At 58.6% G+C, this 26,500-nt stretch overlaps 1 protein-coding gene across 8 annotated transcripts in view; it reads right to left on the reverse strand.

Annotated features, from left to right (window-relative positions):
* Positions 1-26,500, reverse strand: part of KMT2D (lysine methyltransferase 2D) — a 39,793-nt gene that overhangs the window by 6,288 nt on the left and 7,005 nt on the right. For 2 of the 8 annotated variants that reach the window (XM_048216575.2, XM_057319047.1), the window contains exons 7-49: positions 26,129-26,294; positions 25,914-26,028; positions 25,618-25,775; positions 25,271-25,416; positions 23,579-25,144; positions 22,377-23,485; positions 21,771-21,884; positions 21,309-21,419; positions 20,612-20,716; positions 19,612-19,793; positions 19,271-19,435; positions 19,070-19,179; positions 18,920-18,967; positions 18,046-18,267; positions 17,704-17,823; positions 17,511-17,615; positions 17,167-17,297; positions 16,937-17,084; positions 16,674-16,739; positions 16,385-16,495; positions 16,043-16,180; positions 15,854-15,938; positions 15,375-15,616; positions 15,202-15,275; positions 14,950-15,000; positions 13,014-14,825; positions 12,726-12,908; positions 12,513-12,649; positions 10,388-12,297; positions 8,685-8,808; positions 8,452-8,536; positions 8,280-8,346; positions 7,934-8,166; positions 4,964-7,834; positions 4,687-4,827; positions 4,396-4,563; positions 4,080-4,239; positions 3,356-3,431; positions 3,003-3,178; positions 2,776-2,906; positions 1,986-2,118; positions 1,780-1,907; positions 486-1,626 (exon numbers count right to left, since the gene is read on the reverse strand). In XM_048216575.2, coding sequence (XP_048072532.1) covers positions 486-1,626; positions 1,780-1,907; positions 1,986-2,118; positions 2,776-2,906; positions 3,003-3,178; positions 3,356-3,431; positions 4,080-4,239; positions 4,396-4,563; positions 4,687-4,827; positions 4,964-7,834; positions 7,934-8,166; positions 8,280-8,346; positions 8,452-8,536; positions 8,685-8,808; positions 10,388-12,297; positions 12,513-12,649; positions 12,726-12,908; positions 13,014-14,825; positions 14,950-15,000; positions 15,202-15,275; positions 15,375-15,616; positions 15,854-15,938; positions 16,043-16,180; positions 16,385-16,495; positions 16,674-16,739; positions 16,937-17,084; positions 17,167-17,297; positions 17,511-17,615; positions 17,704-17,823; positions 18,046-18,267; positions 18,920-18,967; positions 19,070-19,179; positions 19,271-19,435; positions 19,612-19,793; positions 20,612-20,716; positions 21,309-21,419; positions 21,771-21,884; positions 22,377-23,485; positions 23,579-25,144; positions 25,271-25,416; positions 25,618-25,775; positions 25,914-26,028; positions 26,129-26,294 — 15,264 coding nt within the window. Of the gene's footprint in view, positions 1-485; positions 1,627-1,779; positions 1,908-1,985; positions 2,119-2,775; positions 2,907-3,002; positions 3,179-3,355; positions 3,432-4,079; positions 4,240-4,395; positions 4,564-4,686; positions 4,828-4,963; positions 7,835-7,933; positions 8,167-8,279; positions 8,347-8,451; positions 8,537-8,684; positions 8,809-10,387; positions 12,298-12,512; positions 12,650-12,725; positions 12,909-13,013; positions 14,826-14,949; positions 15,001-15,201; positions 15,276-15,374; positions 15,617-15,853; positions 15,939-16,042; positions 16,181-16,384; positions 16,496-16,673; positions 16,740-16,936; positions 17,085-17,166; positions 17,298-17,501; positions 17,616-17,703; positions 17,824-18,045; positions 18,268-18,919; positions 18,968-19,069; positions 19,180-19,270; positions 19,436-19,611; positions 19,794-20,611; positions 20,717-21,308; positions 21,420-21,770; positions 21,885-22,376; positions 23,486-23,578; positions 25,145-25,270; positions 25,417-25,617; positions 25,776-25,913; positions 26,029-26,128; positions 26,295-26,500 lie in introns of all 8 variants that reach the window. The other 6 variants (XM_057319050.1, XM_057319045.1, XM_057319048.1 and 3 more) reach the window with 5 other exon arrangements.

Here is a 26,500-nt window from a genome sequence, read left to right on the forward strand (position 1 = left end):
TTACATCTCTCTAAGGCTCTGTTTCTTTATGTATACACTGGGCAAAATAAAAGTACTTACCTCACAGGCTTGCCATGAACAAAACAGCCTATGTCAATCACTTCCTTTAGTTCATGGCGCACAGTATTTGCTCACTTATTTCTATCACTAACACTAAAGCTCAGAGCGAAAGAATTCTGACCAGGGAAAAGCAATCATAAGGAACTCATGGCTAAGAACAGGGTGAGCGAGCCAGATGACGCGGTCTCAGAATCGTACTCTTTAGTTCCGCTGAGGACAGGAAAAGGAGCTAGAATACGTGAAGCAGACAAGCAGAATATCTTCAACCACAAGGGAATGTAAGATGACCGAGAGAGGCTAGAACACTTTCTCTGGGGATCTTTAAAAGACCTCTACCTGCCCGAAGCCCGGGGAGGAAGTCACTCACAGAGACCCTGCGGAGCCCTTCCACTTCCACATGGGCGTTTCGTGGGCCCAGTGCTCACCCTGGGGGGAGGCGTCGGTGAAGACCAGGTCCTCCAGGCCCTGCTCCATGACTTTGATGATGAACTCCGGCCTTCCGTTGTTCTCGCCGATGGAGCAGCGGTAGCAGCAGCGGCGGTTGTTGGTGCGGAGGCTCCAGTAGATGCGCGTGGCCTCGTAGCCCACGGGATAGAGGGCAGTGGCGCTGTGGAAGTCCGCCATCTGATGGGGCAGCAGCTGTCCGATGGCATGGAACACAAGGCCCCCCACGCGGAACATGTGCAGCCGCTCTCCCCGCTGGATGATGCTGGCGATCTGCTTCACCTCGTCCCGCTCGATGTAGACCCGGCGGAAGACAGCAAAAGAGCTCAACTCCTGCTCACAGGGCCCCTTGATCTTATGCATCGGACACAGCATGGTCTTGTCCTTGAAGAACATGCACTTGGCGCGGATGGCGCAGGCGAAATGGTAGACACTGGGGCAACGCATTCGATTGCAGCTGCTGGTGGCGCCGGTGCGCTGGCACAGGGAGCACTTGGTTAAGAGTCCTCGGTGCAGGGCGACCTCCACGTTCATCAGCGCCCCACCCTGGGTCTCGTAAACCTCCGTGGACCACAACGCACAGTTGAGGTGCACCCACAGGTCCAGGTCCAAGTTCAGCAGGCGGGCAGGCCCATCAGTGGCCCCATCACCCTCCTCGTGACAGAAGCAGCAGCGCCGCATGTCACGAGGCACCTTGTCGGGTCGCAGGGCCGTGCCAAGCTGTTCCATGAACTCCGCCACTTCCCGCTCATCCTCCTGCCGCCCGCTACCCTTCTGGATGGTCAGCAGCAGCCGCAGCCGCTTCCAGCGCACCCCCTTCCACTTCTTGAGCCGAGGGGGCCGGGAATCTTCAGCTTCTTCAGGGGGCCGGGCTCGGGGCTTGGGTCGGGCTGATTCAGGGGATGAGGCCAGTGGCAGAGGCGACGGGACTGGTGGCTCAGCTGAGGGTTCAGCCGAGAGTTCGACCAGGGCTTCGGCAGGGGGGCTGGCAGGAGAGGGTGCCAAGGGGGATGGCGGCGGGGAGGGTTCTTCAGGAGGCGGGGCGGAGAGCTGTCGCACATCCAGATTGGAGACGTTGTAGGTGTAGCTGTGTTGGGTGGGTGGCTCTGGGGCAGGGCTCTCCTACGGGAGGGCACGTGCCCGGTACCATCAGCACCAGCTCCTCGCTTAACTAGCCCCCTCCCTCCACTCACCCACATTCCACTCTCCCTTTAAAAGCCCTCTGCCTTCTTTGCCCTAGCCAGACACCCTCCCGCTTTTCTCCCCCAGACCCACCTGTTTCAGGAGGCTCAAGATGTCTAGCTGGCTCTTAAGGGTATAGCCGGGCAATACTGCGTCAAACTGCTTCAGCCAATCAGGGCCAGCTTCTGGGCTCTTGCCTCCCAGACCCTTTTCTTTCCCTCCTGCAGGAAGGAAGGGGTCAGAACCTCCCACCAGAATCCCTCCCTGCAGGTCCGGAGTAGATTTCCTGCCACACTCACCAGGGCCCTCAGCTTCCCCCTTCTTGGGCTCAATGCCCGCCCGGGCAGGGCTCTCTGGGAACAGCACCTCATAGGAGTTGGGGATCTTCATGCTTAGCAGCTCTGCCACTGCCACCATCACACCATTCAGGTTCTGCCAGGGCAGGGAAGGGGACGGGAGGACCGTGTCGGCAGTGTGGAGCGGGTACTGCCGCTCCAGTTTGGTGGGGACAAAACACCCAGAACCCCACTCCCCAAGCGGCCAGTCAGTCCTGCCCTTCTCACACGCTTCCTTCACAACACCTCTCCCAGACTGCTGTGGTCCTTAACGGGCGCTCCGCAAGAAGGGACCCATGCCCACCAAGTTTAGGAATGACACACACTCCATTCACCACTTGGAGACTCACGATATACACTAGCAAATTAAAGAATCTGAGGAATCCTGTAGTAAAGAAACTTGTTTGGGGTTTCAACTGGGATTTCCAATTTTCTTTGACCACAAAACCCTGTCAACATTAAAAAATAACAGAGTTCCACCAAACGTGACTGGGGACATGCTGTCTGGCAGCATTTGTCCCATTATGTGCACTCTCCTGACTTGCTGACTCGTGTCTATCACTGGATTGTGAGCCCTCTGAGGGCAGGGACCCCCTGTGCTTTATTTACCCTAATCCTGCAGCCTTCAGCCCAGGCATTCACACACAGGAGGTCCTAGTATGTAGCTGTGAGTGACTGAATTTAACCACACAAGCTCCAGGGATTGCCTTTGGACCAGGATCCCTTCGGCCTCCAAGGAACCCCCAGGACACACCTTGGCCGCTGCAGCAGACACCGTCAGCATGACTGACACCTCACTTCCTTTGCCCTTTTCCCAAGTTGTGGCAGGCAGCTTTCCAGGGGCCTCCGGGTCCAGGGCCCCATAAGGTTTGGTATCTGGGAAGACTGAATGAGACAGGGAGCTGTGTAAGCTTCAGCGGCCTTCCTCCCCAGCCTTGGACAACCCAGCCCTGCATGGCCCATGCCCACAGCAGCCTCTACCTGGGATACTGGCCCGAGGAATGATGGGGATGACAGGGGAGAGAGCCCGGTCTTCCTGCTCCCACCGGCCTGAGCCCAGCTGAGGGAAACGGGGGGCCTCCTCCCCCAGGATGCTTTCAGGGGAAGAAGCCGGCACAATGCTATCAGGAGAATCGCTGTCCTCATCACTTTCCATCCTATGGGCCAAAAGTAGACATTTGTTGGTACAGCCCTGCAGATTTCCCCTCACAAATCTAGGAATTAGTAGATGTCATAGCCTTATGTGAAATCTGCCATTGGCCGAAGGAAAAAATGAGGCAACCTGCTCCCCCACCTCATTCCTTATCCCCATTTCCAGCCCCCCCCCGGCCCACCTGACATCCTCAGTCTGATTGTGAGGGGGTGTAGGCAAGGCGGCCAGCAGGTCTAGACTCTTCACCTCTGAAGCATCTGAAGGATAGGAAGGGAGACGAAAAGTCAGGCGGGTGGCCAGACCTGACCGGGCTGTCTCTCCCATATTTCAGGCCTAACTAGTATAAGACCTAGCTTAGCTCTCATGACCGCTGTTATCTACCCACCCACCTACCTCCCTACAAGTCTGGCGCAGAGGAGCTATATCTACCAAGTCTTTCCTATGTGCCAGGCACTGGGCTTTGTTTATCAACGTCTTAACAACCCCAGCAGAGGACTACTGTAACACCTATTTACAGTGAGGAAATTGGGGCTCACACAAGTCAGTCACGTTACTTAGCCGTGGTAACACAGCTAAATGAACACAGGAACCAGAGAATTCAAATCCGGATTTGACTGTAGTTCTAGACCCACTCAAGCACTGTGGGCTGTGCCTCATGAACAAAAGTCTCATCAACACTCTTCCTGCCACCCGCCTCCTCTGTTGCCTGTGCTCCGGACTCCTGGCCTCCAACCAATCAGCCCTGAAAAGGCCCTCCCTCAGCTCAGGTACACTGTCACGTGCACACACAGGCCCACATGCAATCATTCCCGTCTCAGACCATACGAGAGGGCACACTGACTGACGGGGACCCCAGCCACCAAATCCTACCAGAGAAGGAGAGGCCCACTCAGCTCCTGACTTACCCCTCAGCGTCCCTTCAGTATCCCGGGCAGAGGCAGCATCCTTGGGGTGCTCCCCCAGCTCTTCAGATGGAGTGACGCCATTCACCATCTTCTGCTGCACCGATGGGGGTGGGGTGGGGGGCAGCGACGAGGGTGGTGTCGGCGGGTTACTCAGGTTATTCTGGGGGTGGGGTGGGGTGTTGTGTGCAAGATGGCAGAGGGAGAATGACGTAATCTCCTGGCCCCACACGACATCAGCAATTTCCTCATCTTCCACTCCCACCTCCGCCTCCCCAAGAACCTCGTCATCCCCAAAAGGTATTGCCATTTTTCTGACCTTGGTAAGCAGCTGGGAATAGTAGTCAGGGCCAGTGGGCAGTGCCCCACTTCCAAAGGCCCCCCTCAGCTGGCACTGCCCATTGACCGGGCAGCCACTGCCAAAGGGAGCAAAGAGGCTAAAATTGGCGGTGATGGTAGGCTCCGTTAGGGGCAGCAGGGACAGCTCCTAGGAGGGGCAAGATGACAAGGTTGGAAACCTGCAGCGTACACATCTCTGCCACTGCACAGCTGGGGGCCAGGGTGCCCCCTATCCTGGGATGGGACCCCGGGGCTGGCTCCTGGGGGTCACCTGTTTCAGCTGTTTCAGCAAGGCCTCGCTGGCCCTGACCCCGTCCTCCTTCCGCAGCTTCTTTCGGGAGCTCACCAACCTGTCGCTTGCCTTCTGCACCCGCTTGGGCTTCGGTGTCACAGGTTTCCTTGCTGCTGTATCCTAAGCCGGATAAACCCACAGTGAAGGCTGCGGTCTTCCTCAAAGCCCTCACCTCTTCTGTGTGAACCAGACCTGCTCACGTTGCCCCGGGTTGCAGTCCCCACTCTATCTGCTCCAATCTATCCAGAGCACTCACCTCCTTGTTGCTGGGGGTACCCTGTAGTTTCTGCTCCAGCCCAGCCAGCTTGCTGTCAATGTGCCCGTTGATCTCAGCTCGCAGCCCCTCGGGCCCCCGCCCAGTGCTGAGTTGCACATTCTTTGCCCGTAGAAGCTTCTGCAAGAGCAGATGCCCGGCCTCTGAGCGGGGGCCTGCCAGCAGGAGGTGGTTGCTGGTACCTGGTGCCCCTATTGGCTCCCCGTTGGCCTCCCTCTTCACCGCCTGGGCTCCCAGGGCACATGGCTCCTCCCGAGGCTCCTGCTTGATGCTGAGATGGGGTGGCTCAGGCACTGCCTGCCCGTTCACCTGCTCCAGACGCCCAGGTACCAGGCTGCTCTGCTCTGGCTTCTGGGCTTCCACTAGGTTGTCTGGGGGGTCCCAAGGTCCCAGCCCCTTGCCGAAGAAGGTATCCGCAAGCTGGGCAGCAGCAGGTGAGACCCTCCCAGAAGGCAGCTCCAAGGACGGCCCCTGGGGCTTTGGGGTCCCTGGCTGGGTGTGGGGGAGCTGGGCCTCAGAAGGGAGCTGGGATGGGACCAGAGGGCTGGCTCCAGGGGGCTGTGAGGAAGGTCTCTTTGGCTCTTGGGGGCTGGATGGTGGAGGTGTGGGATGGACAGGGCCGAGGACCGGTCCTGCGGCTAAGGCTCCTTGTGGGGCAGGGAGCCGGGGTGGGCCCTGAGGTCGAAGCCCTGCCCCTAGCTCCTGGAGGGGGCCTGTCTGGGATCCAGGGAAGCCCCCAAGTTGGGGCTGGCGGCCCAGGAGGCCCTGGAGGGGAGAGGGCTGGGCCCCAGGCTCCTGGTAGGGTGGGGCCTGGCGCACTGCCTGACTCTGCTGCAGCTGCCGCTGCATGAGGAGCGCCTGTAGCTGCTGTTGCTGCTGCGGGCTCAAGTGCCGCAGCTGGGGGTTTTTGGCCAGGACTCCTTGGAGCTGCGCTCGAAGTTGACCCACTGTTGGCATGACTCCAGGTCCGGGCAGCCCCGGCCCAGACTGGGGGACAGATCCTGCTTTGGCAGGCTGTGGCCCTGCATTATTTTGCACCGGCCGCTCTAGTCCAAGGGGCTGTTGGGAGCCCAGAAGGTTCTGGGTCATGGTCCCAGGCTGCTCCCCTAAAGGAACAGAGGATTGGGCCAGCAGGTGGGGCATGGATGAGGCCTCTGAGGATGAGCTGCTGCCCGCTTGCCCGTGGCTTCCCACACCTGCTGTGTGGAGCAAGTTCACTTGCTGCTGCTGTGGCCCCGGGAGCCTCAGAGGCGGCTGCAGCTGCACAGGGCTGGGCTGTGGCTGGGCCTGTGGCTGGACGAGTAGGAGCTGCGAGTCCCCGGAGAGAGAGGGCTTCACCTCCCCAGGTTCGGTGGCCGCCGACTCAGCAACAGCCCCTAGGGCTAGCGGCGCCCCCTGATGTATGGACGGCCCCTCCGCGGCCTCTGGAGGAAGAGCCGTCTCTACCATGCTCTGATCCTTGCCCATCAGGATGGTGGCGCCCAGGGCTCCGGGGCTAGAAAAGTGTTGCGCAGGCTTGGCGGGCATGCCAGGGCCCAGGGGTACCTGCTGCTGTGGCGGCTGCGGCGGCTGCTGCGGCGGAGACAGTAAAGTTCGACTCTGGTTCAAGAGGCCCATCTGCTGCTGCTGCTGCTGCTGCTGCTGCTGCTGCTGAAATTGCTGCTGCTGTTGCTGCTGCTGCTGCTGTTGGAGCTGCTGCTGAAATTGCTGCTGCTGCTGTTGGAGCTGCTGCTGCTGCTGCTGCTGCTGTTGGAGCTGCTGCTGCTGCTGTTGGAGCTGCTGCTGCTGCTGTTGAAGCTGCTGCTGCTGCTGCTGCTGTTGGAGCTGCTGCTGCTGCTGTTGGAGCTGCTGTTGCTGCTGCTGCTGTTGGAGCTGCTGCTGCTGCTGCTGCTGCTGCTGCTGCTGCTGTTGGAGCTGCTGCTGCTGCAAGGCGGCCATGGGCTGAGCACTGAGTTTGGGCTGCCCACCATGTGGCATCAGGCCCTGCTGCAGATGGGAAAGGCCTGCCATGGATCCTTGCTGGTGCTGCTGCTGCTGCTGGGCCGTGACCAGCCGGTGTCCCATAAGGCCCTGACCCTGCTGTGCCAGCTGGGGGGAACTCAGCACCCGGGACTGGGTCAGAAGCACCTGTCTGTGAGGACCCTGGGGGCCCAAAGCTCCAGGGTGCTGCTGCTGCTGCAACACTGCCACCTGGGCAGGGCCCAGCATGCCCTGGGGCCCCTGGGGTGGTTGTGGGGACAGCTGCTGGACCAAGAGGCCCGGATGGCTACTGGGAGGCAGAAGCGCCTGGGGCTTGGGACCCATAGCCTGGTTTGCCTGTACGCCCAGGCTCTGCTGCTGTTGCTGCTGGACTGCCACCTGTCCTAGGAGGTGCTGCTGCTGCTGCTGCTGCTGCTGCTGCAGTTTCTGGGCTAGTTGCATGCGTTGCTGCTGGAGCTGCAGCTGCCTTTCCTGTAAAAGTCTCGAATCGGGTCCTAGGCCTCGAAGAGCCAGGTTGCCAGGGAAAAAGCCCCCCGAGGGGCCAGCCAAGGCCCCAGCCCCACCAGAATGTTGCTGCTGCTGCTGCTGCTGGGCCAGGGAGGTGTTGAGGAAAGGGCCACCAGGCTGTCCGGGGAGTGTCATGCCCCCTGGTGGCAGGCGAAGACCTGCAGCTTGCCCACCCGGAGGCCCCTGTGGTGGCTGCAGCCCATGGCCCGGGAGGAGCTGACCAGGGAGCTTGGTGAGGAGCCGGGGACTCTGGGAAGGGCTGAGGGCCAGCACGGCTGAGTGCTGCTGCTGTTGCTGCTGCTGCTGCTGCTGCTTATTCCGATACTCTGCCATGAGATTGGTGTGCTCCTTCTGCTGCTTCCGGACCTAACACAGGAGAGTTGGCAGGTCAGCCTGGAGCCTGCCCACCCATGCTCTCCCTCTTCTCGGGCTCCTGGTTGCCAGGCTGAAGTCTGCTTTTCCTACCTGATCCAGTTGTTTCTGGATCTTGCTCTGTTGCTCTGTAACCAGCTTGAGCTTCTCAGCATCAGCCTCCGGGAACTCGCGGCCAGCCTTTTTGGCAGTGCGCTGCTTGGCACACAGAGCCTTCCGGGACTTGCGGTGCACACCAATCTGCTCCTCTAGCACCTTCAGCTGCATCTGTAGGAGCTGTTGGGTATGAAAGAGCCATTCCTCATACTGCCGCTGGTCAGCCTCATCTGGGAAAAGAAACGGGGTGTCAGGACCCACAAAAGGGAGATCAGAATCCCTCTTCCTCCACCATCTGCCCCAAGCCACTCTCTCGCACACTCCTCCCCATACCCATACTCACTGATCACTCCCTGGGCAAAGGTGGGTGGATTGGGACGAGGCTGGGAGGGGTCACCAGCACTCCGCTCCTGTGGTGAGAAAGACCGCTGAAGGGTCATTGTTGCAAATCGGGCCCTCAGAAGAGTGGCCCGACTGTAGAGGACACAAGTTCCTACTCCCACCTGGTCACTTACCTGGCCACTCCCAGCTGCCACGTGATTCTGCAGATCACTGCCGGGCCCCCCTGAGAGCCTCTGGGCTAGCAGGGACACTTGTTGCCTGGAGTCCGCCAAAACAAAGGGGATGTGTAGGTCATGGGGAAAGTTGAAAGACAAAGAGGTGGGACAAGTAGGGAGGAGGACCAGGAAGGAGAGGGAAAGGACTGGGAAAGGAAAAGAGCCAACCACCCCCACCTCCCAAGTCTTACCTGTTCATACCAGGTCCCACTCCAATGCTGCCCTGAGCCATCACCTTCTTGATGCCTTTCAAAGCCACCATCTTAGCCTTTGCAATGGGATCGATGATATCTTCTGCTGCAAATTTGTCCAGATCTGGAGAGAGGAGAGCTGAGTAAGTTGGACACTGGATTTAATACTCCCCTCTACGTCTGCTGTGCCTTCCAACACCCTTACCTCCACCGAACCAAGCAGAACAACGGAATGGCAAAAAAGCGGTGGAAAGACCACTAACTAGGGGCAAGGCAGCATGGGTGACTCAGCTTTATTATTCACAAGACATGTGACCCTGTTTTCACCTGCACAGTGCTGAGAAGAGATACTCAGTAAATATTTGTGGGGCCAACATATCAATGCCATTTGACTTCTCTGAGCCTCAGTTTCCTCCTCTATCTGACCGAGTTCATGATTCCCTACTCTGCCTACCTCACAGAACTACTGAATCATATGTGACAAAAGACTGAATACACTGTATGACCCAGTAAACATTCTTCAAAGAGTGTATTCTTAGGGCAACTAGTGCAGCCCAAGAACCCAAGATATGGGCACTGTGCCGAAGTCCTAGAGGCCAGAGCTGTTTTGGGCACGACATGCATCCCCTACAGCCCGCTTTCTTGCCTTTTCCGGATGCTGGGTAATAAAGGAGAAATAAGCAACCGCCCAAAACTTAAAATCTTCCTAAAATCCTGCACATTGTGTATTTCTCCACTGCTCACAAAACTAACTCTCCATTTTTTTTTTTTTTTTAAGATTTTATTTATTCATGTGACAGAGAGACAGCCAGCGAGAGAGGGAACACAGCAAGGGAGTGAGAGAGGAAGAAGCAGGCTCCCAGCGGAGGAACGCCGGGATCACGCCCTGAGCCGAAGGCAGACGCTTTAACGACTGCGCTACCCAGGCGCCCCTAACTCTCCATTTTTTAAAGGACTAACCAAACTTCCTCTCCTCGTATTCTGAGGCAATAAAAAACAGTTAAGAGGATCAGAGGGCCAGGACTCAAAACTCTAGCTCTGCCAGTGCTATGATCTGGGCAAGCTACTTAACCTCCATGCCTGCTTCCCTTTCTATAACTGAAGACAACGGCAGTACCCATTTAGTGAGTTTGTTGTGATTCAATCAGACGACAGGGGTGAAGTGCTTGGCACACTGCTTAGCAAACAGTAATTCAATAAATGCTATCGTAATCTGAGATCTTCCTCAATCTGGCCCCCCCCTCTTACGTCTCCAAAATCAGGGTAGTGCCCACTCACCTCCCTCCACACACAGTCCACTCCGGCCTAACCACTCCACTGCCGGCTCCAAATGTACCCGCCGGCTCCCCACCAGCAGTCTCACTCAAGCGCTCGCACCTAACCAGACTGCTTTGTCCTGCAGCACTTCTCTCCAGCATCTCATCTTCTGATCTCGCCATGGCTACAAAGCCTTTGCTAATCAGACTTCGTGCATTCATTCCATTCATTCCAACATCTGAATGCCTGCTATATGCCAGGCACTGTTCCTCCCTTCCGCAAGAGCTACACTACCTCTGCCTGCACCGCTAGTGTGCCATTTAGCCCATGCTCTGTGTGTCCCACTTCCCTTAGCTGGGGATTATCTTAGGTCTCTAGCTCCAGTGTCCACTTGGTGGTGGCAGTGATCACCCGAGTAACTAAGCCAGTGCCCCCGCTGAAGTTACCTGTATCCGGGAAGAAGCTGTTAGCCAGCTGCTGCTGCATGGCCAGCTGCTGAGGTTTCATGCACATGGAAGGCGGCATGGTACCCACGGGCTTCTGCGCCAGCACTGGCTGTGAGCTCTGCTGGGGCACCAAGGCTGCCTGCCCCCCGTGCTGCCCACTTAGCATATGCCCTTGATTGGACACCATGGCCATGGATGGGGCCAGGCGCTGCTGTAGGGCATGTGCTGGTGGCTGCGTGGGCATCAGGGGTTGGGCGAGGCCTGGCTGTCGGGAACCTCCAAGTCCTAGGGCAAGCTGCTGTTGGGGCCCAGCCAAACTGGGAGAAGAGCCCTCGTGTGGCAAAGACATGGCCTGGGCAGGGCCTGGTGTGGACAGCAAGGAATGTTGCTGCTGTTGCTGCTGCTGCTGCTGCTGCTGCTGCTGCTGCTGCTGGGCAGGCTGCAGCTGTGCCGAAAGCTGCTGCTTCTTCTGCAGCTCCTTCTTCTCATGCTCCAACAGGTCCTCGATGAGCAGGGGTAACTCACTGGCGACCAGCGAGCTTTCCATCTTGTCCAGCTCATCCCCAGATGCTGCATGGCCACCGGGCAAGGTCAAGGCCTCACTCTCTAGCTCAAACTTTTCCAGCAGGGAGGACCCTCCTGGGCCACTCAGCGGGCTGGCGGTCAGCAGGTGAGCTGGTGGTCCTCCCGTGGCCCCAAAGGGGCTCTTCTCAGTTGTGTGCCCACTGCTGGAAAAGGGTCCTGTGCCCATCCGGGTGTCCCGGCTGCCCATCACACTCTGTCCTGGCTTCAGCCCCAGGCCTAGGGAAGTGGTGGCAGGTGCTGGCTCTACCTTGGGGGTGGTAACAGTGAACTGGCAAGGGGAAGGGTGGCGCCCACCTTCCTCCACCTTGGGCTTCACCTCAGGAAGCACCGACGCCAGACGGGGCTCAGAGGCATCAGCAGCAGGGGGAGGGCGTTCCTCAGGGCCCAAGGGAACTGGCTCCACCCCCCGCAGCAGGGCTTCCCGCTCAGCCTTTTCATTGGCTGACTCCACCAGCCTTAGGTGCTCATTGAAGATGTCCTTCTTGTCCCCAGTGTCCAGCTCAGGATCCGTATAGGCCAGCAGATCAAACTCATCCCCATTGAGCAGGTCATCCAGGTGGGGGTCATTGGTCTCCAGGTTTTCCAAGGTGCCCAGCTCATCATCTCCCTTGGCCACATCCACACCCAGGCCCAGGTGAGCAAGCTCCTCATCATCCTCTAGGGCCTTGTGGGCATCAAAGTCATCATCCAGCTCGGGATCCTCGCAGGGTAACTTCCCAGTTTCCAGGGCCAGAGGAGGAGGGCGGCCAAGCTCACTGCTTGAGGGGGGCCGGCTAACCAGCTCCAAGCCAGTGGGAAGGGAGGGACCTTTGGTGTGGGGCATTGGATGGAGGCTGTTGTTCAGTTCAGGGGCTGGAGGGGCTGAGGGTTTCTGTGGGGGAAGGCCAGACACCGCTAGGCCTCGAAGCCCTTCAGGAGCCATTCGGTGGGAGTCCTCACTTACTGGGTAAAAACGGGGCCTCTGAGGGGGGCCCTGACCAGGAAACGGAGCCCCCCCAGGTCCTAGTCCTTTCTGTACATTGTGCCGCAACTCAATGAACTGGGCAGGACCTGCTGGACCAGGCACTGGCTCCCCAGGGCCAGGCAGGCGGGTGGGAATTCCCGCCAAGGGGGAGCCTAGGGCTTGGCGGCCAAGCTCAGGCCCAGGAGTTGATGGAAAGCGAGTAGACATGGCAAGTCGCATGGAAGTTGCTGCTGTTGCCGCCTGCTGCTGCTGCTGCTGCCACAGTTGCTGCTGCTGCTGCTGCTGCTGCTGCTGCTGTAAGGGCAGGGACCCAGGGTAGGGCGCTCGCTGATAGAAGGCTTGGGAGCCTCCCACCAGTTGCCTGGAAGAACATGCAGTAGTCAGTACGACGAAATCAGGACAAAGAGCTAGAACATGGGCTTAGGGCAGCGGGGAAGGCTGGAGTTGCCACAGAGGGAACAGGGAAGAGTAAGTGACACTGGGCGAGGGTCAGCCATGGGAAAACCAGGGGCAGCACACAGCGGTGGTGAAATCTGTTCCCTTGCTTTACCCCGAGGTAACCCCTTGGAGCCTCACCGGTTGTTCACATCCATAGAAGAAGGGGTGGCTGGTGGAGGTGGCCGGGAGAGTCGGTCATCGCCGGGGAAAGCCCCTGGCCCCAGAATGGGGCCACCCAACTTGCTTGGGGGCAGCCCCACAAGGCTACTCTTGTCCTAGGAGAGACAGAGGTAGGTGAGGGGGCCACCTTCAGTACACTAGACCTCCCCCACCTCTTGCCACTTTACCTACCTGGGTCCCGGCAAAGGGGGTCTGGCCTCGACTCAGTTGCTCAAAGGCAGGGCTGCTGGGCTCAGCACCCCAGCTGCCCGGGGGCCCCACTGCTCCCGCAGCTGCCGCAGCTGTCTCCTTCTCCTGCCGCAGGGTATTGCGCTGGATCTGCTGCCGAATCAGCAGCTCCCGGAGTCGCTGGCGCTGTGCGGAGAACAGAGAAGCGGGGTAAGTCCATTCTACTCCAATCACAGGGCTGGCACAGGGACAGCAGAGGTATGGGGAGTTTGCTCCAGGATGTCCACCCACCTGCCGCTGTTTCTCTAGTTCTGTTTGGCTGAGGCTGGACATGCCTGGGTCCTGGGTACCTGGAAGTTCGGGTGCCGCCAAAGAGCTGCCCATTCCAGCCCCTGGGTCTTCTCGCTTATCCACTGGAGAGGTGATGCCTGCCCGCTGTGAGGCTCCATGGGACAGGTAGGGGAGGGATCCATCGGGTGCAGGTGGTGGTAGGACTGATGGGGGGCGTAGCGGGGACAGCCCAAAGCCCTCTCCTGTGGACCCACTGCTGGATCCCAGGGGGCTGCCCGATGGGTGGAAGTTCCCTGTGGCTACTGCGTAGTTTGTGCTTTGAGGCTTGCCCAAGGCAGGGCCGGGCCCAAAATGGCTGTTGATCCCATGGGGTGGAGGGAGACCAGGCTGAGGGACGGGGGGCTTTAGGGAAGGCTCCCCTACTGCCTGAGGGAAAGTGAAACGCATGGGAGAGGGGGTGCCCACAAAAGCACCCGTCCCAGGGGACCGGGCGAAATTGGGCGGCTGCCCACTTGCGACCTTAGCATGGAGCTCACCTGCCGGCCCTGAGGGCAGGGCTGCTGGGAAGCCCCCAGCCCCCAGAGGAGTGTGGGCTAGAGGCCCAGCCTTGAAGGCAACTTCAGGGGGCTGGGGTCGGGGTGGCTTATGCAAGGGGGCAAATGGGTCACGGGACTGAGGGCGTGAGGGTGGACGGGAATAGGGATCAGGGGACTGAAAGCGAGGGGTAACAGGGGATGGGCAAAAAGCCTCGGCAGACAAAGGACGGGGTGTTAATGGGGACTGGGAGCTGGACTGGGACTGGGGACTGGCGGGCACTCGGGAGAAAGGGTCTGAGGGCAATGAGCGAGGAGGCAGGGCACAGCAGCTCTCTGGGGGTGGGGGTTGGGGCCGAGGCGTCAATGGGGGCTGGGCATAGGGGTCAGGGTAGGGGCCAGGGCGAAAGATGTCCGAGTGGCTGGGGGAAGAAGGGGCCAAAGCCTGGGCCGGGGGTGGCTCCTGGGGCCTTAGGCCCAAGCCCGGGCTCTGGGGCTCTACCTGAGATGCCCGAGGGGTCAGGGGGGCTTTGAAAACATCAGGTGCCTTTAACTCCAGGCTGCCCAGGTGGGGGCCTGAGGAAGGTGAGTCAACAAAGCCTAGGTTTGGGGGCCCATAGCTAGGAGAGGATGCCCCGAGCTCTTCCTTCTTCACCTCTAGGGCCTTCCGAGACTCCGCAAAAGGCGGGGGCGACAGCAGGGGCTCGGTAGCCTTGCCTCCCCCTATCCCTGGGCTCTCAGGCACAGCCAGGTTGTCCAGTGACGGGCAGCGGGGTTTGAGAAAGGGGTCAGGTGTGGACGGCTGGTGTCGGGGGGTGCCAGGTGGGGTAGTGTGGAATTCCCCTGGCTGGCCAGTCCCAGGACGAGATGAGGCGCCCAGCGTCAGGGGCTGCGCGGGGGCCCCAGTCGGACTAGGATAGGGAGGATAGGTAGGTGGTGCCGTGGGGAAGCGGGGCTCCAGAGCGTAGGCGGGGGCCAGTCCAAAGGGGTCCTGCGAAGGCACTTGGGCGGGCACCTGGGGTGGGAGCTTGAGGAAGAGCTCACCGGGCGAGTCGGGGCCGGGCACCGTGCCCGCCGGCGGCTTCAGGAACCCATCCGCAGAGGTAGACAAGCCGGCGGGGGTTGTGGGGCTGCCAATGAAAATGGTGGGGGCAGCAGCGGGGGGCGGACTGCCCAGTGCCCCTGGCTGGGGGGGAATGCGGAGATGTAGGGCCGGTCGGTCAGTCTTACGGGCCATGTCGCCCACCTTGGTCTGCTTGTTGATCTGGCTCTCAGCCTGCTACAGGGGGAGACCAGGCACAGAGCAGTCAGGCTGCTGGGACAGGCCCTATGTCCCCCATATCCTCCAAGAAGCCCCCAGCTAGAGGACTTGGATGGCACGACCCAGCCTGACCCCCACTCACCTTTTGCACCTTGTTGATGCGGTGAGCCGCCCGGTTATCTTTGGCCTTTTGCTGAGGGATACAGGACACAGCCTTAGGCCTACCACGGCTCCTTTTCATGCCCAGCCCCCATCCCTCACGTCACTCACTCCCTACCCACAAGCAGATCCCTTCTGGCCCAGTCGCTTTGGGAGTGGGGAGTGGAAAGAATTGAGGTGAATTTCCCAAAGACACCCCTGAACCCCAGTTCCCACCCTGACCCTTCCATCTCACCAGGTAAGGGGCTTTGTCAGCAGCTGGAACTTTTCTCCAGAGCTTCATGATTTGTTTGCAACGGCTAGACCAGTCTGGAGGGCAGAAGTATTTCATTAGAGGAGACTTGGCAGGTGACCCCTGTACCCACCACATTACCAGGTTGTTTATCCTTGCCTCCAACCCATGGGTACCTGGGTAATCCTGCTTGAGACTGGGAAAGTTAATGTTGGCATAGAGCACAGGCGAGATGGTGGAGAGCTGGCCCAACTCCTCATCCTTCTCCCAGCGCTGAAGGCTCCGCTGGTTATAGGAGAGCCCGTCGCCCTCACCCTCCGTGGTGGGGGTGGTGGGGGTGGAGGGCGTGGTGCCCCCCGAGCCTGTCCAGGGGCTGTCTGGCTCACCGGGTTCCGGGCTAAAGAAGCCCCCGCGCTCCCTGGGGCGCAGGGGCAGAGAGTCACAGAGGGCAGGGATGCCAAGCCCCACCCCCAGACAAACTGCCTAGAGCCCCCAGGCCACTGCCCTGCCCCCCCCCAAGGCGGATCACTAAGGAGCAGAGGGAAGTGTTGCTACAGCAGCACCCAGGAGTCCAAGGTCCCCTCCCTTGGCATGGCCCCAGAGGGAGGGAAGGGACAACAGGGGCTGCCCACAAAGGTTAAGCACAGATACCAACCTAGAATCCAGAAACGGGGACTGGCAGAGGCCCGGGTAGGAGTCCATTGGGCTGCTGGAGGGGAGATTGCCCAAAGGGAGTCCACCTACAAGAGGCACAGGATCAGAGAAAGGGAGCAAGAGGCCCATCCTGGGGCAAGCTTGGCCAAACCTGGCCACCCCGTCTTTACACCACTCCCATTTGCATCACCTTGAAGAAAGGGCCTCTGCAGCGGTGTCCGGCTGCCGTCCGGGCCAGGGGTCCCGCAACCCAGGTGCTGCTCTCGTTCAGAACCCAGAACATCCTTGAAGAGCTGCTGCAGGTCCTTGGATTCCATCTTGGGCAGTTCTGTGGGGGGATTGAGGAAGGATGCCGCTGAGGAAGACTGGGGATTTGAGGGGACACCACAGGGCTACAGACGGCCATGGTCAGGGAAGGAGCCCAGGACTCCACACCAAAGAAGCTGCGTAGATAGAGCAGTCCCACAGGTAGGACCTTCTCCTTCTCCCACAGAGGACCCTTACACATGAAGACTGTGGGCCACAGTCTCACCTTCGGTGGGAATCCTATCTAAGTCAGAGCTAAGCATCCCTTCACCCGGAGTGCCGGGCTTCTCGGGGTCACTGGGCACTGGCGATGCCTTGACGCCTCCGTCTTCGGGTCCTGCAATTGCCAGGAGAAGCCCATCAGCCAAGGACAGTGCAGGGGCACCAGCCTGGCCACCCTGAACCACAGACAGCATGACACAGTTTCCAGCCTCCAACTCAGATGGTGCTCAGGGGCAAAACATGTTGACAGAGGCAAAACGAGGACAGGACACAGTCTGCCCAGCAGCTCTCACCTGGTGTATCAGCCTTGCCCTCAGGGCCACGGGATTCTTCATCCGCAACATCTGGACCATCATCTCCTATGAGCAACAGTCCCCACTCCAGTCAGAGATGCCCGACACGTGATGCCCAGAACAGGTCCCCAGCTCCCCAGGCCAGGGCCCTGGCCCACCCTCAATTCCGGGGGACGAGCCTGTTCCCTACCAAACTCCCTCGCCAGCTCCTAAGCATGGGGAAGTTGGATCTCTTCAGACCACCTCATCCCCACATGACTGACCTTTCTGTGAGGTGGGGAGCTCCTTCCTATCTGAGCCTCCATCCCCCTTGGCTTTTGGGGTTCCTAGTCCAAAGCTTGGCCGGCCCACACCAACTGCAAAAAGGGCCTTCCGGCTCAGGTCCAGCAGCTCCTTCCCAAAGAAGGCTTCCTGCAGGAGAAGTAAGAGACACAAGCTTCTTTGTGCTCTGCAGGGCAGGCGCTCCCCTCACCCTGCAGGACCTAAGGCCCACCTGCAGATAAGCAGGAAACATGTCTTCCAGTTTGCTCTTCTTGCGCCCTCGCCGCTGCTGCTTCTTTTTCTCATCCCCATCAGCTAAGCTCTGGTCCACAGGGCCCTCAACAGGCAGGTCCGCAGGCATCACTGGGGACAGAAGGGGAGGTGTCAGCCCCCCTCAGGGGACACCAGGCACACTGCTCCTAACTTGGCTGAGGGACGCTCCCCAACGCAGTTGGGCCCCCCACCCTCTTGGCCCAATGAATGAGCCCTCACCTCCCGGGCCTCCCTGGCAGCGCCCCATAGTTCCTGTGATCCCCACCTTCTCCCAGGCCCCCCTGGAGCCCTCACCCGTCTCACCCTCGTCGGGCTGCCCATCCCCACTCAACACCTCCGCCTGTGCAGCAGGCCCCTTTTTCACACGTGTGTGGGATTTCCGCTGTCGCACCATGAAACCGCCGATGCCTATGAGGAGGCAGAGAGGACGCTGAGAAGCTGCTGGGAAGCTGGGAAGCCATCCCTCGCCACACACCTCCCCGTCCCCGGCCCTCACCAGGCCGATAGGGTTTGCGCTTGCGTTTCTTGCTTTCCTCAGTCTCCTCTCTGCCAGGCTCCACGTCAGGGCTGACGGGGCCCTCCAGTTTCATTTCGCATTCCATGTGTTCCACGCCACCTGTGGTTAGGGATGGGGGGGGGGGATCAGAGGCATGGACCCTTTTAACCTTGTCATCCTGCCATCCAAGAACAGAGAGCCCAGTGCCTTGCCACAGAGCCATCTGGCAAGACCAAAGTGGCTTGAGGGGGACCAGGAGTAGCAATGCTGCCCCACCCAACACCCCACTCTCACGGGCACATTCCCGCTCCTTGGGCACTCCCTGAGAGTCCCCAGCCTCACCTTCACCCTTGAGCAGTTCATCAGTGTCCAGGTCCCCATCCTTCTTGTCATCAGGGCCAAGGGCATCTGAGGGCTCAGCACCCTCTAGCCCTGCCTCGCCTGGGAGGCCAAGCCGTCCGCGCCGCTGGCGCCGCTTGTGCAGGGGTGACATGGTCAGGTTACGCAGCACGGCCATGCCTGTTTCTGTCAACCACACACCCTCGAAGCGAAAGTACTGAGGCTCTGCACAAAGGAGAAGAGCATGTAACCCTTGGATAGAGGCCCCAGAGAAACCAGAACTCCAAGTTCCAGCCTAAGTCCCCAGCTGGGACAAAAGCAGCAAAAGACAGGCCAAAGCAAACACTGGGGTATGAGGACTGGAGAGGACAGACCACCAACGGGTGCCAGCTAAGGCCCCGAGTTCTCCATCAGTGACCGAGAGGGGTTCACGGAGATGGCTGCTAGAAGCCTGACTTTGCTCATGACTAACACTAGTTGTTCACCTAACATACTCTCTAGCTGCCTAGGCCTGCCGAATGCCAGCATATGGTGCCCCAGATGCCAGGAGCAGTGCCCGCATCATGATGGAGGAGATGGCCCCAGCCTCCTTCACTGAGGAGAAAAAGTTGTGTTCTGTGCTCTCTGGAGATGAGGTTCTGGCAGTGCGAAGGCCATGTTGCCTAGCGGAATGAACTCTACCTGGGAAAATGGAGGCCTTGGTTCTCGTCATATAAGTTTACCACTAACCTACTGGGATGACCGTGGGCAGGCCACTCAACCTCTGAGGATCTTAGTTTCCTCCTCTGAATGAGGAGATGAAGTTGGGGGGCTGGAGTGGGGCCAGACGGTGTCTAGGTCTCCTCTGGCCCTGGCATTTGGGACTTCTGTGACTCACCTGGTTCTTTCACCTTCATAGGCACCAACTCTGGAGGGGCAACAGGCGCTATGGAAGAGACAGGCAAACCAAGGCAGCTTGAGGCCCTGTCCCAAAGCAAGGCACCCCTGGCCTGACCCCTCTCCCCTCTCCCCAGCACCTGGTACTCACCAGCAGGCTTTACCACGTAGGGCTGGCAGGAGACACAGTCAAAGCCCTCGTCAGCCGCCTGCTCCACATCGTCCTCTGTGAAAAGGCTCTCGCAGCCAGCATGCATCCACCTGGATGAAGGGAGGCAGGAAGAGATAAGCCCTGACAGCACAAGGAGGAGAACGGGGGAAAGGCCTACGTAAGGGGACGGGGCACCCTCACCGTTCACAGTGGCGGCACTGGATCAGTAGGTCCTCTTCCATGTACGGGGCATGACAGATAGGGCAGGTCACCAGGCTGGCGCAGGGCCCGCAGTGTGTGTAACTATTCTGCCATTCACAGTGGAAGCCAGGGGAGGCGGCCCCACACTGCATACAAGACACACACCTGGTGGGAGCAGAAAGCCCGAACTTCAGCACCTAACCTCCCCAAGGCAACCAAAAGCACCTTCACACGGAGAAGCAACCAGCCCGGCCTTCGAAATCCGGCCTCTGTCATGTGAGCAATATCACATCCCTCCAACATCTCTGGCCCAGGCCCCTCAAGATCCCAGGTCTCCTTACCACTTGCACTTCCAGCCACCCTTGGGCACGGTGAGCAGTGGCGGGTCCAGGCAGTACGTGTGGTAGCTAATGTCACAGTCATCACAGAGCAGCAGGCGTGAGGGGTCCGACGCTTGGCCGCATACCTCACACACGATGCACTCCACGCAACGCCAGCCCTTCAGCAGCATCACCTTGGTGATCTGGGGCAGAAGAGGCAATTCCTCGGGGTCTGACGTACAAGAGAGGGACGCTCTCTTTGGGGAGGGTGGGACTTACCGTGGGTAGGGCTGGAGGACCTCGGTGCCCATCCGAGCACAGGAGGGCCGTGCAGAGCACCCTAATCCCCAAAAGCGTGGTCCTAAACTTAGGCCCCCAGGAATCTCCACCAGAGAACAGCCTCACCCCGCCACCGCCTCATTACAATCTTTCACTAGCCACGTCCCCAGAAAGACTGCAGGGAGAATTAGGTTGTATTTCCCCCAATTTTTCTTGAACATTTTGAACCTGCTACTGTTAAAAGTCAGTGAATGTTAGCAGTGAACAAGTTCTGAATTAATATTAATGAAAGCAAGTGATCACACCTGGGTCAAAAACGGTGCTTTCTCCTTGTAGACATGTGCTTATAATTTTGATTTTATACTTTATCTCCAGGCCATATCATGTTTTCTATTAGCAAAGCTCTCACAGCTTATACAATAGATTAAATTATACCAGTAAATCATGGTCTACCACAAAAAAATTAATAAAGACCACCACGATTTCCAGACTACTTTGCCCCAAGATGAGTTTGATAACCACTAATGACTAATATATAACTTCTATGACCAAAAGCCACTTTAAGTAGTGTGACCAGGTATCAACTATACTCAAATTTAAAAATTCACACACACACACACACACACACACACACACACACACACACACACACACACACACACAGTGTGACCAGAACAGGGGCCTAAGGTAAGGAATAACTGACCCCATTCCGTAGCCCAGGCCTCTTGGGCCTTGAACTCACCTTGCTGTTGACACAGTAAGGGTGATAGCACTGAGAACACTGGGAACAGGCAAGGAGGTGGCCCTCTGCCCCCCGGCCGAAGCTGCCACATACCACGCACATGTCCTAGAGAAACACAGAGAAACCCAAATGTCCAACCTGGTCTCCTCATCTCAGTCCCAGCGACCAACACTAATCTGAAAGGAGGGAGTCAGGGAACCAAAAACCCAGCCCCCATCATTAGGACACTTAGCCATCACGGGCCTGTTCCTTCCTAGCATGCCTTGCTCATCTGATCATGACCAGGGAATCTGAATTGGTACATCCTGACAGGGGTAAAAGGAAGGGGACGTAAAAGGAAGGTAACAAAGGCAAAGAGCGGTCAGGATGAGAGAGTAGCATATCTGACAAAAGTCTACCAGCTTTAGATCATTCAGGTGAAAAGGTACATTAACTTCCCTAGGCCATAAGCTTCAATAGGGCAGAGACCATTTCTTGCCTTTTTCACTACTATACCCCTTGCTCCTAGCTCAGCACCAAGCTCAGAGGAGACACTAAAGAGAAATTTGATGGACAGACAAACAAAGCTGGATATCCTCAGAAGTAGGTCCTTGGTTTGGGTTTCCTCATTTACCCTCCCACCAAAATATGCACACCCAATGTTGGGTCTGCCAGGTCTCAGTGTTGAGGACGGGACTACACCAGTCAAGTACGGTACCTGCATTAGGACAAACTTGTCTGTGTTGGAGAAAAGAACCACAGTATTTTGCATGGTGTCGTCATCGTCGTCTTCTTCCTCTTTGCTGGGAGAGCTATCGATATCAGCAACCTTACAGGCAGAGAGTTGTGGCAAGTGAGGCAGCTAAATCTGCCCCCACTAAGCTGCTCTCCTCTGTGGTATTGGGGGAAGGAGGCATGAACCCCTGGCTAAGACGAAGGCCAGGAGCCAGGACTAAGAAGCAGAAGAACACCCCAGCTCCCAACCGGGCCTCAGCCCGACAGCAGAGATTTCAGAGAAGTCTGGGGGCCAGGTGGACAGAAAGAGCACAGACACAGCTGGACAGGCCCTAGGCTAGCAGGCAGGTAGGTAAGCGTGCAGGGGACTGGCAGGATTTAAAGGGTGTTTAATCTTGAAGGGGCCAGCTGAAGCATGTTTGGGAAATGGGAAGCCTCTCCTTACTACCAGAGTCTCAATGGAAGAAGTAGTTGATTTTAGCCGGGCCCGTCCTCTCCCACGTCCTCCATGTGCTCCTCCACGTGGCCGGCGTCTTCCTGGGAAACTACTGCTGCGACCCTGGGTGAGGGAAGAGGACGATTACAACAGCAAGTCAGGAGCTTGTAATGCTACAGTGTGCTGGGTCTGCAGGCTTGGGGGCGGGGAGAGAAGAAACAAATGGACAGAGCATGACAGGTGATAAGGCCCAGGAGTCCCAGTCAGGGCAGGGGAAAAGCCAAGCTCTCAGACTGCAACAGGTGGGTAGCTCCGGCTCAAACCATTCCCCTGTCCCAAGGAGAAAGAGTGGCCAACGTGGCACAATAAGAAAAATGCTGGCTAGAGAGACCTGAATTTCTAGTCCTTACTCTCCTACTGAATAACCACAAACATAGGCAGTTCACATCCCCCTCTATGTATCAGTATTCCCCTTAGAGAAGTAAGAAGTTGAACTGAAGGGTCTCTGAGAGTCTAGGATTCAATAAGCCAGGTGGAAAGCTATCAGTGACACAGGACTACACCCCTGACAGTGGCATCACGTTGACCACAACCAGTGGCCGGATAGCCTCTCACCTGTTTGATGCGGGAACGAGCTGGGGAGCTGCGCCGCCTCCCCTTGTCCCCCTCGGCTTTGCCACCGCCAATAGCTGTCCCAGCATCACACAGTAGCGAGTCGTCAGTCTCTGGCAGCGAGTCAGTACAGAGCCGCAGGGAGCCCTCATCTCGGGCTGGACTAACATCTGTGGATACCCCCAGCTCCATGGACAAGGAGCCGCCCCCCTCGGGGTCGGGAGAGCCTAGCAGGGGCTCTGAGCCAGGAAAACTGGCACTGGCATCACCCTGGCTCAGATTAGAGATCTCATTAACGATGTCGGATTTGATGAGAGTGGGTGGGGTAGGGGCCACTGGTACACGTGGCTCCTCTTGCTCTTCACAGGGTGAACCCTGCCCTGCCTGCTTGCCTTCTGGGCCATAGACCTCCATAGGGGTCACAGGGGCCAGCTCCTCGGGGTCCAGGAGCACAGGGGAACCCTTAAGTTCACTAGCCAAACTGCCAGGGGTCTGTCCAGCCTCTGGCTGTGAACCAGGAGTGTCAGTCCCATCCAGAGGGGCTGTGTCTTCCCCCAGACCAGAGAAGTCATCCAAAGCTGGGGCAGGGCTGGGTGCAGGGCAGGAAAGGTTCCCCATGGGGGAGGGAAGAGGACTAGTAGGGCTGGGTTCCAAGGCTGGACACTCAGGTTCCGGGACTTTCTCAGTCTCCATCTCATGCGGCTCAGCCTCATCTGAGACCTCCACTGCCTTCTCCATGGGACTCAGCGGGGAGGGAATGGACAGTGGCAGAGCAGGAAGAGAGCACTGGGAAGGAGGGGAGTTTTGGGGAGGCAGGGAATGCTGCAGGAGTGGAGAACACCGAGAGGGAAGGGGCTCCATCAGAATGGGAGAGGCTGGTCCCATTGGGGAGCCTGGAGATGGAGGGAGGATCATAGGGGGTACAGGCTCAGGGTCAGTGCAGTTAGCTTCTGGTGGAGGGCTGATGGGCGTCTCAAGGATGGGGGCAGCCAACGGCGACTCAGGGTCACTGTCCCCTTTGGCACCAAAGGGGTACTCTAACTCCCCCAAAGGAGACAGAGCCGGCGGGGCCACAGCTGTGATAATGGGTGAGAGTGGAGGAGGAAGAGGATCTGGAGAGAAAGAGAAAAAGGGAGGCTCTTAGATTAGATGTGCCATAAAGAATTAAGACTGTCCCAGATAAGGGGGTGTTAACATCCCCTTACCTGGTGGCATCAGCTGAGGTGACAAGGATGGCTCCCTGGATGGGGACAACGGCAACTCCTCAGGTAGAGGGGACAGAGGTGGTTCCCCAGGCTCAGACAGGGCCGGCTCTCCAAGCAAGGGGGATAAAGGTGGCTCCCCAGGTGGGAGGAACAAGGGCAATTCCTCAGGTGCAGGGCATAGGCCCGGCTCCTCAGGGGGCTCTTCAGGTCGAGGGGACAGGCGCAGTTCCTTAGGCCGGGGGGACAAGCGTGGCTCCTCAGGCACGGGGGACAGGCGCGGCTCCTCAGGCCCGGGGGACAGGCGTGGCTCCTCAGGCCGGGGGGACAGGCGCGGTTCCTCAGTCCTGGGAGACAGGCGCGGCTCCTCTGGCCGGGGGGACAGGCACGGCTCCTCAGGCCCGGGGGACAGGCGCAGCTCCTCAGGCACGGGGGACAGGCGTGGCTCCTCAGGCCGGGGGGACAGGCGTGGCTCCTCAGGCCGGGGGGACAGACAGGGCTCCGCAGGCCCAGGGGACAGGTGCAGCTCCTCAGGGGCAGGGGACAAGCATGGCTTCTCAGGCCGGGGGGACAGACGTGGCTCCTCAAGCCAAGGGGATAGACGCAGCTCCTCAGGCGCGGGCGACAGGCATGGTTCCTCAAGTGCAGGGGACAGGTGCGGCTCCTCAGGACGAGGGGACAGGCGCGGCTCCTCAGGCCGGGGGCAGAGTCGTGGCTCCTCAGGCAGTGGCAACAGGGATGACTCCTCTAGCGGCAGGGTCACGAGTAAGTCCTCCGGTGGTGGTGAAGCAGGTGAGTCTTCAGGTGGCGGGGAAGTGGGTGAGTCCTCAGGTGGTGGGAATCGGCGTGAAGCCTCAGGTGGAGGGGACGTGGGAGACTCCTCGGGTGGTGGGGACAGGGGGGATTCCTCAGGCGGTGGGGACAGGCGTGACACCTCAGGCGGGGGGGACATAGGTGAGTCTTCAAGTGGTGGGGACATGGGCGAGTCCTCAGGCGGTGGGGACAGACGTGATGCCTCAGGTGGTGGGGAGAGGGGAGATTCCTCTGGTGGAGGAGACAGGGGCGATTCTTCAAATGGTGGGAACAGACGAGATGCCTCAGGTGGTGGAGACATAGGTGACTCTTCAGGTGGAGGAGACATGGGTGACTCCTCAGGTGGCGGAGACAGGCGAGACGCTTCGGGTGGCGGGGAAGTGGGCAACTCCTCAGGCGGGGGGGACAGGGGAGATTCTTCAAATGGTGGGGATAGGGGTGACGCTTCAGACGGTGGAGACAGGGGTGTCTCGAGTGGGGGAGACGGGGGTGACTCCGCTGGTGGAGAGAATGGTGACTCCTCCAGTGGAGAAAAAGGTGATGATTCAGGTGGAGGAGACAGAGGAGACTCCTCAGGCGGCGGAGAGAGGGGTGATTCCTCCGGTGGCGGGGACAGGCGCGATGCCTCAGGTGGCGGGGAGGTGGGCGATTCCTCAGGTGGTGGGGACAGGGGCGATTCCTCAGGTGGGGGCAGCAGTGGCATCTCCTCATTTAGGGGGACCTCCAACCGGGGCTCAAGTTGGGCCCCTGCTCTCCCTGCAGACACAACACACTATGCTCCCACCTAGCCCAGCTCTACTCCACAGAGCAGGTGAAGCAGACACGGCCCCTTGCCACAGAACAGACAAGAATTACTTTCAGGGACCCTCAAACCCCACTCACCTAGTGGTTTGGCTTCACATTGCAGGGGCCCCGGTTCCTTGGGTTGCATAGAGGTCACGTGCCCACCCTTTGGCTGCCCTTGGCATGCAACGTACAGAGCTTCGGGCTCATCAGTGGGGTTATCGCCAGGCTCTGGGGGTGAGAACCTGCAGAGGGTACAGGGGAGCAGGCACCGTGGCTCTCGTCAACTATCAACTCCTAGAGCGCACCCTGGAGCGAGGCGTGAATACTACAGAGCATACTGCCCACCTTGGGGCTCTCCTCTCAAAGTCAACTTGCTTTCACATGTCCCCTGCGGGTCTCAGTACTTCCAACACCCCCCATCTCTTCCAGTCCACACTACTTACCTGCTACAGACAGGGGGCTGCTGCTCAGCAACAGAACTGACAAGCTGTCCTCCCTGGGCTTTGTGACAGCGGTGACAGAGTGAGTAGTTTTCAAACCACTCAGAGTTGGGATTCAGCTCTGCTGAGCCGGCCCCACAGGCCCGGCATACCCGGCATGCCTAGCGGAAATAAACGGGCAAAACAGGCACTGGTCAGAGAGCAGCCTGGAGGAGAGCACGGGACTCGACACAACAGAGAAACAAGAGGTTGTGGGAGGCAGAGATAGGGAGAGGAAGGCAGAATTGGGGGATATTCACCTTGCACTTCCAAGAGTGAGCAGGCAGTTCCTCCATGGGTGGTTTTAGGCAGAAGGTATGGTACCCTTTGTCACACGTCTCACAGACCAACATCTTAGAGTCATTCCCAGGTTTCCTGCAGGGACATAGGGCACATAACAGGGTCCTTCCTTCCCTTGTTTTCAACCCTAACCCCTGCTTCACCTAAGGCTTCTCTCCTGCCCTCTTCTTCTTACCTGCAGGCTTGGCACACTTTGCATTCAGGGCACTGCCAGCCAGCACGCTTGCGGGCGGTAAGAGCAGTGTCCAGGCAGGCCCCGTGATAGTGATGCCCGCAACTGGTACAGAAGAACAGGTCACACAATTCCCCTGGCCCCTCACACACTGCACAACGAGCCTCCTCTGTAGTGGGAAGAGACAGAGAACACGGGTCAGCTATGGATTCCTTGCAGGACTCAGCACAGTGCTCCCTACATAACAGGCATTCCAGAGACAGAAAATGAACAAACAACAAACAGTTACTGAATATCTGCCTAATATATGCCAGGCACTCTTCTAGGCACTGTGGATGCCATGGTAAACAAGACAGGCAAAAAGTCCCTACGCTC

Source organism: Ursus arctos, unplaced genomic scaffold, assembly GCF_023065955.2.
Source record: "Ursus arctos isolate Adak ecotype North America unplaced genomic scaffold, UrsArc2.0 scaffold_26, whole genome shotgun sequence".
NCBI classification, from domain to species: Eukaryota; Metazoa; Chordata; class Mammalia; order Carnivora; family Ursidae; genus Ursus; species Ursus arctos.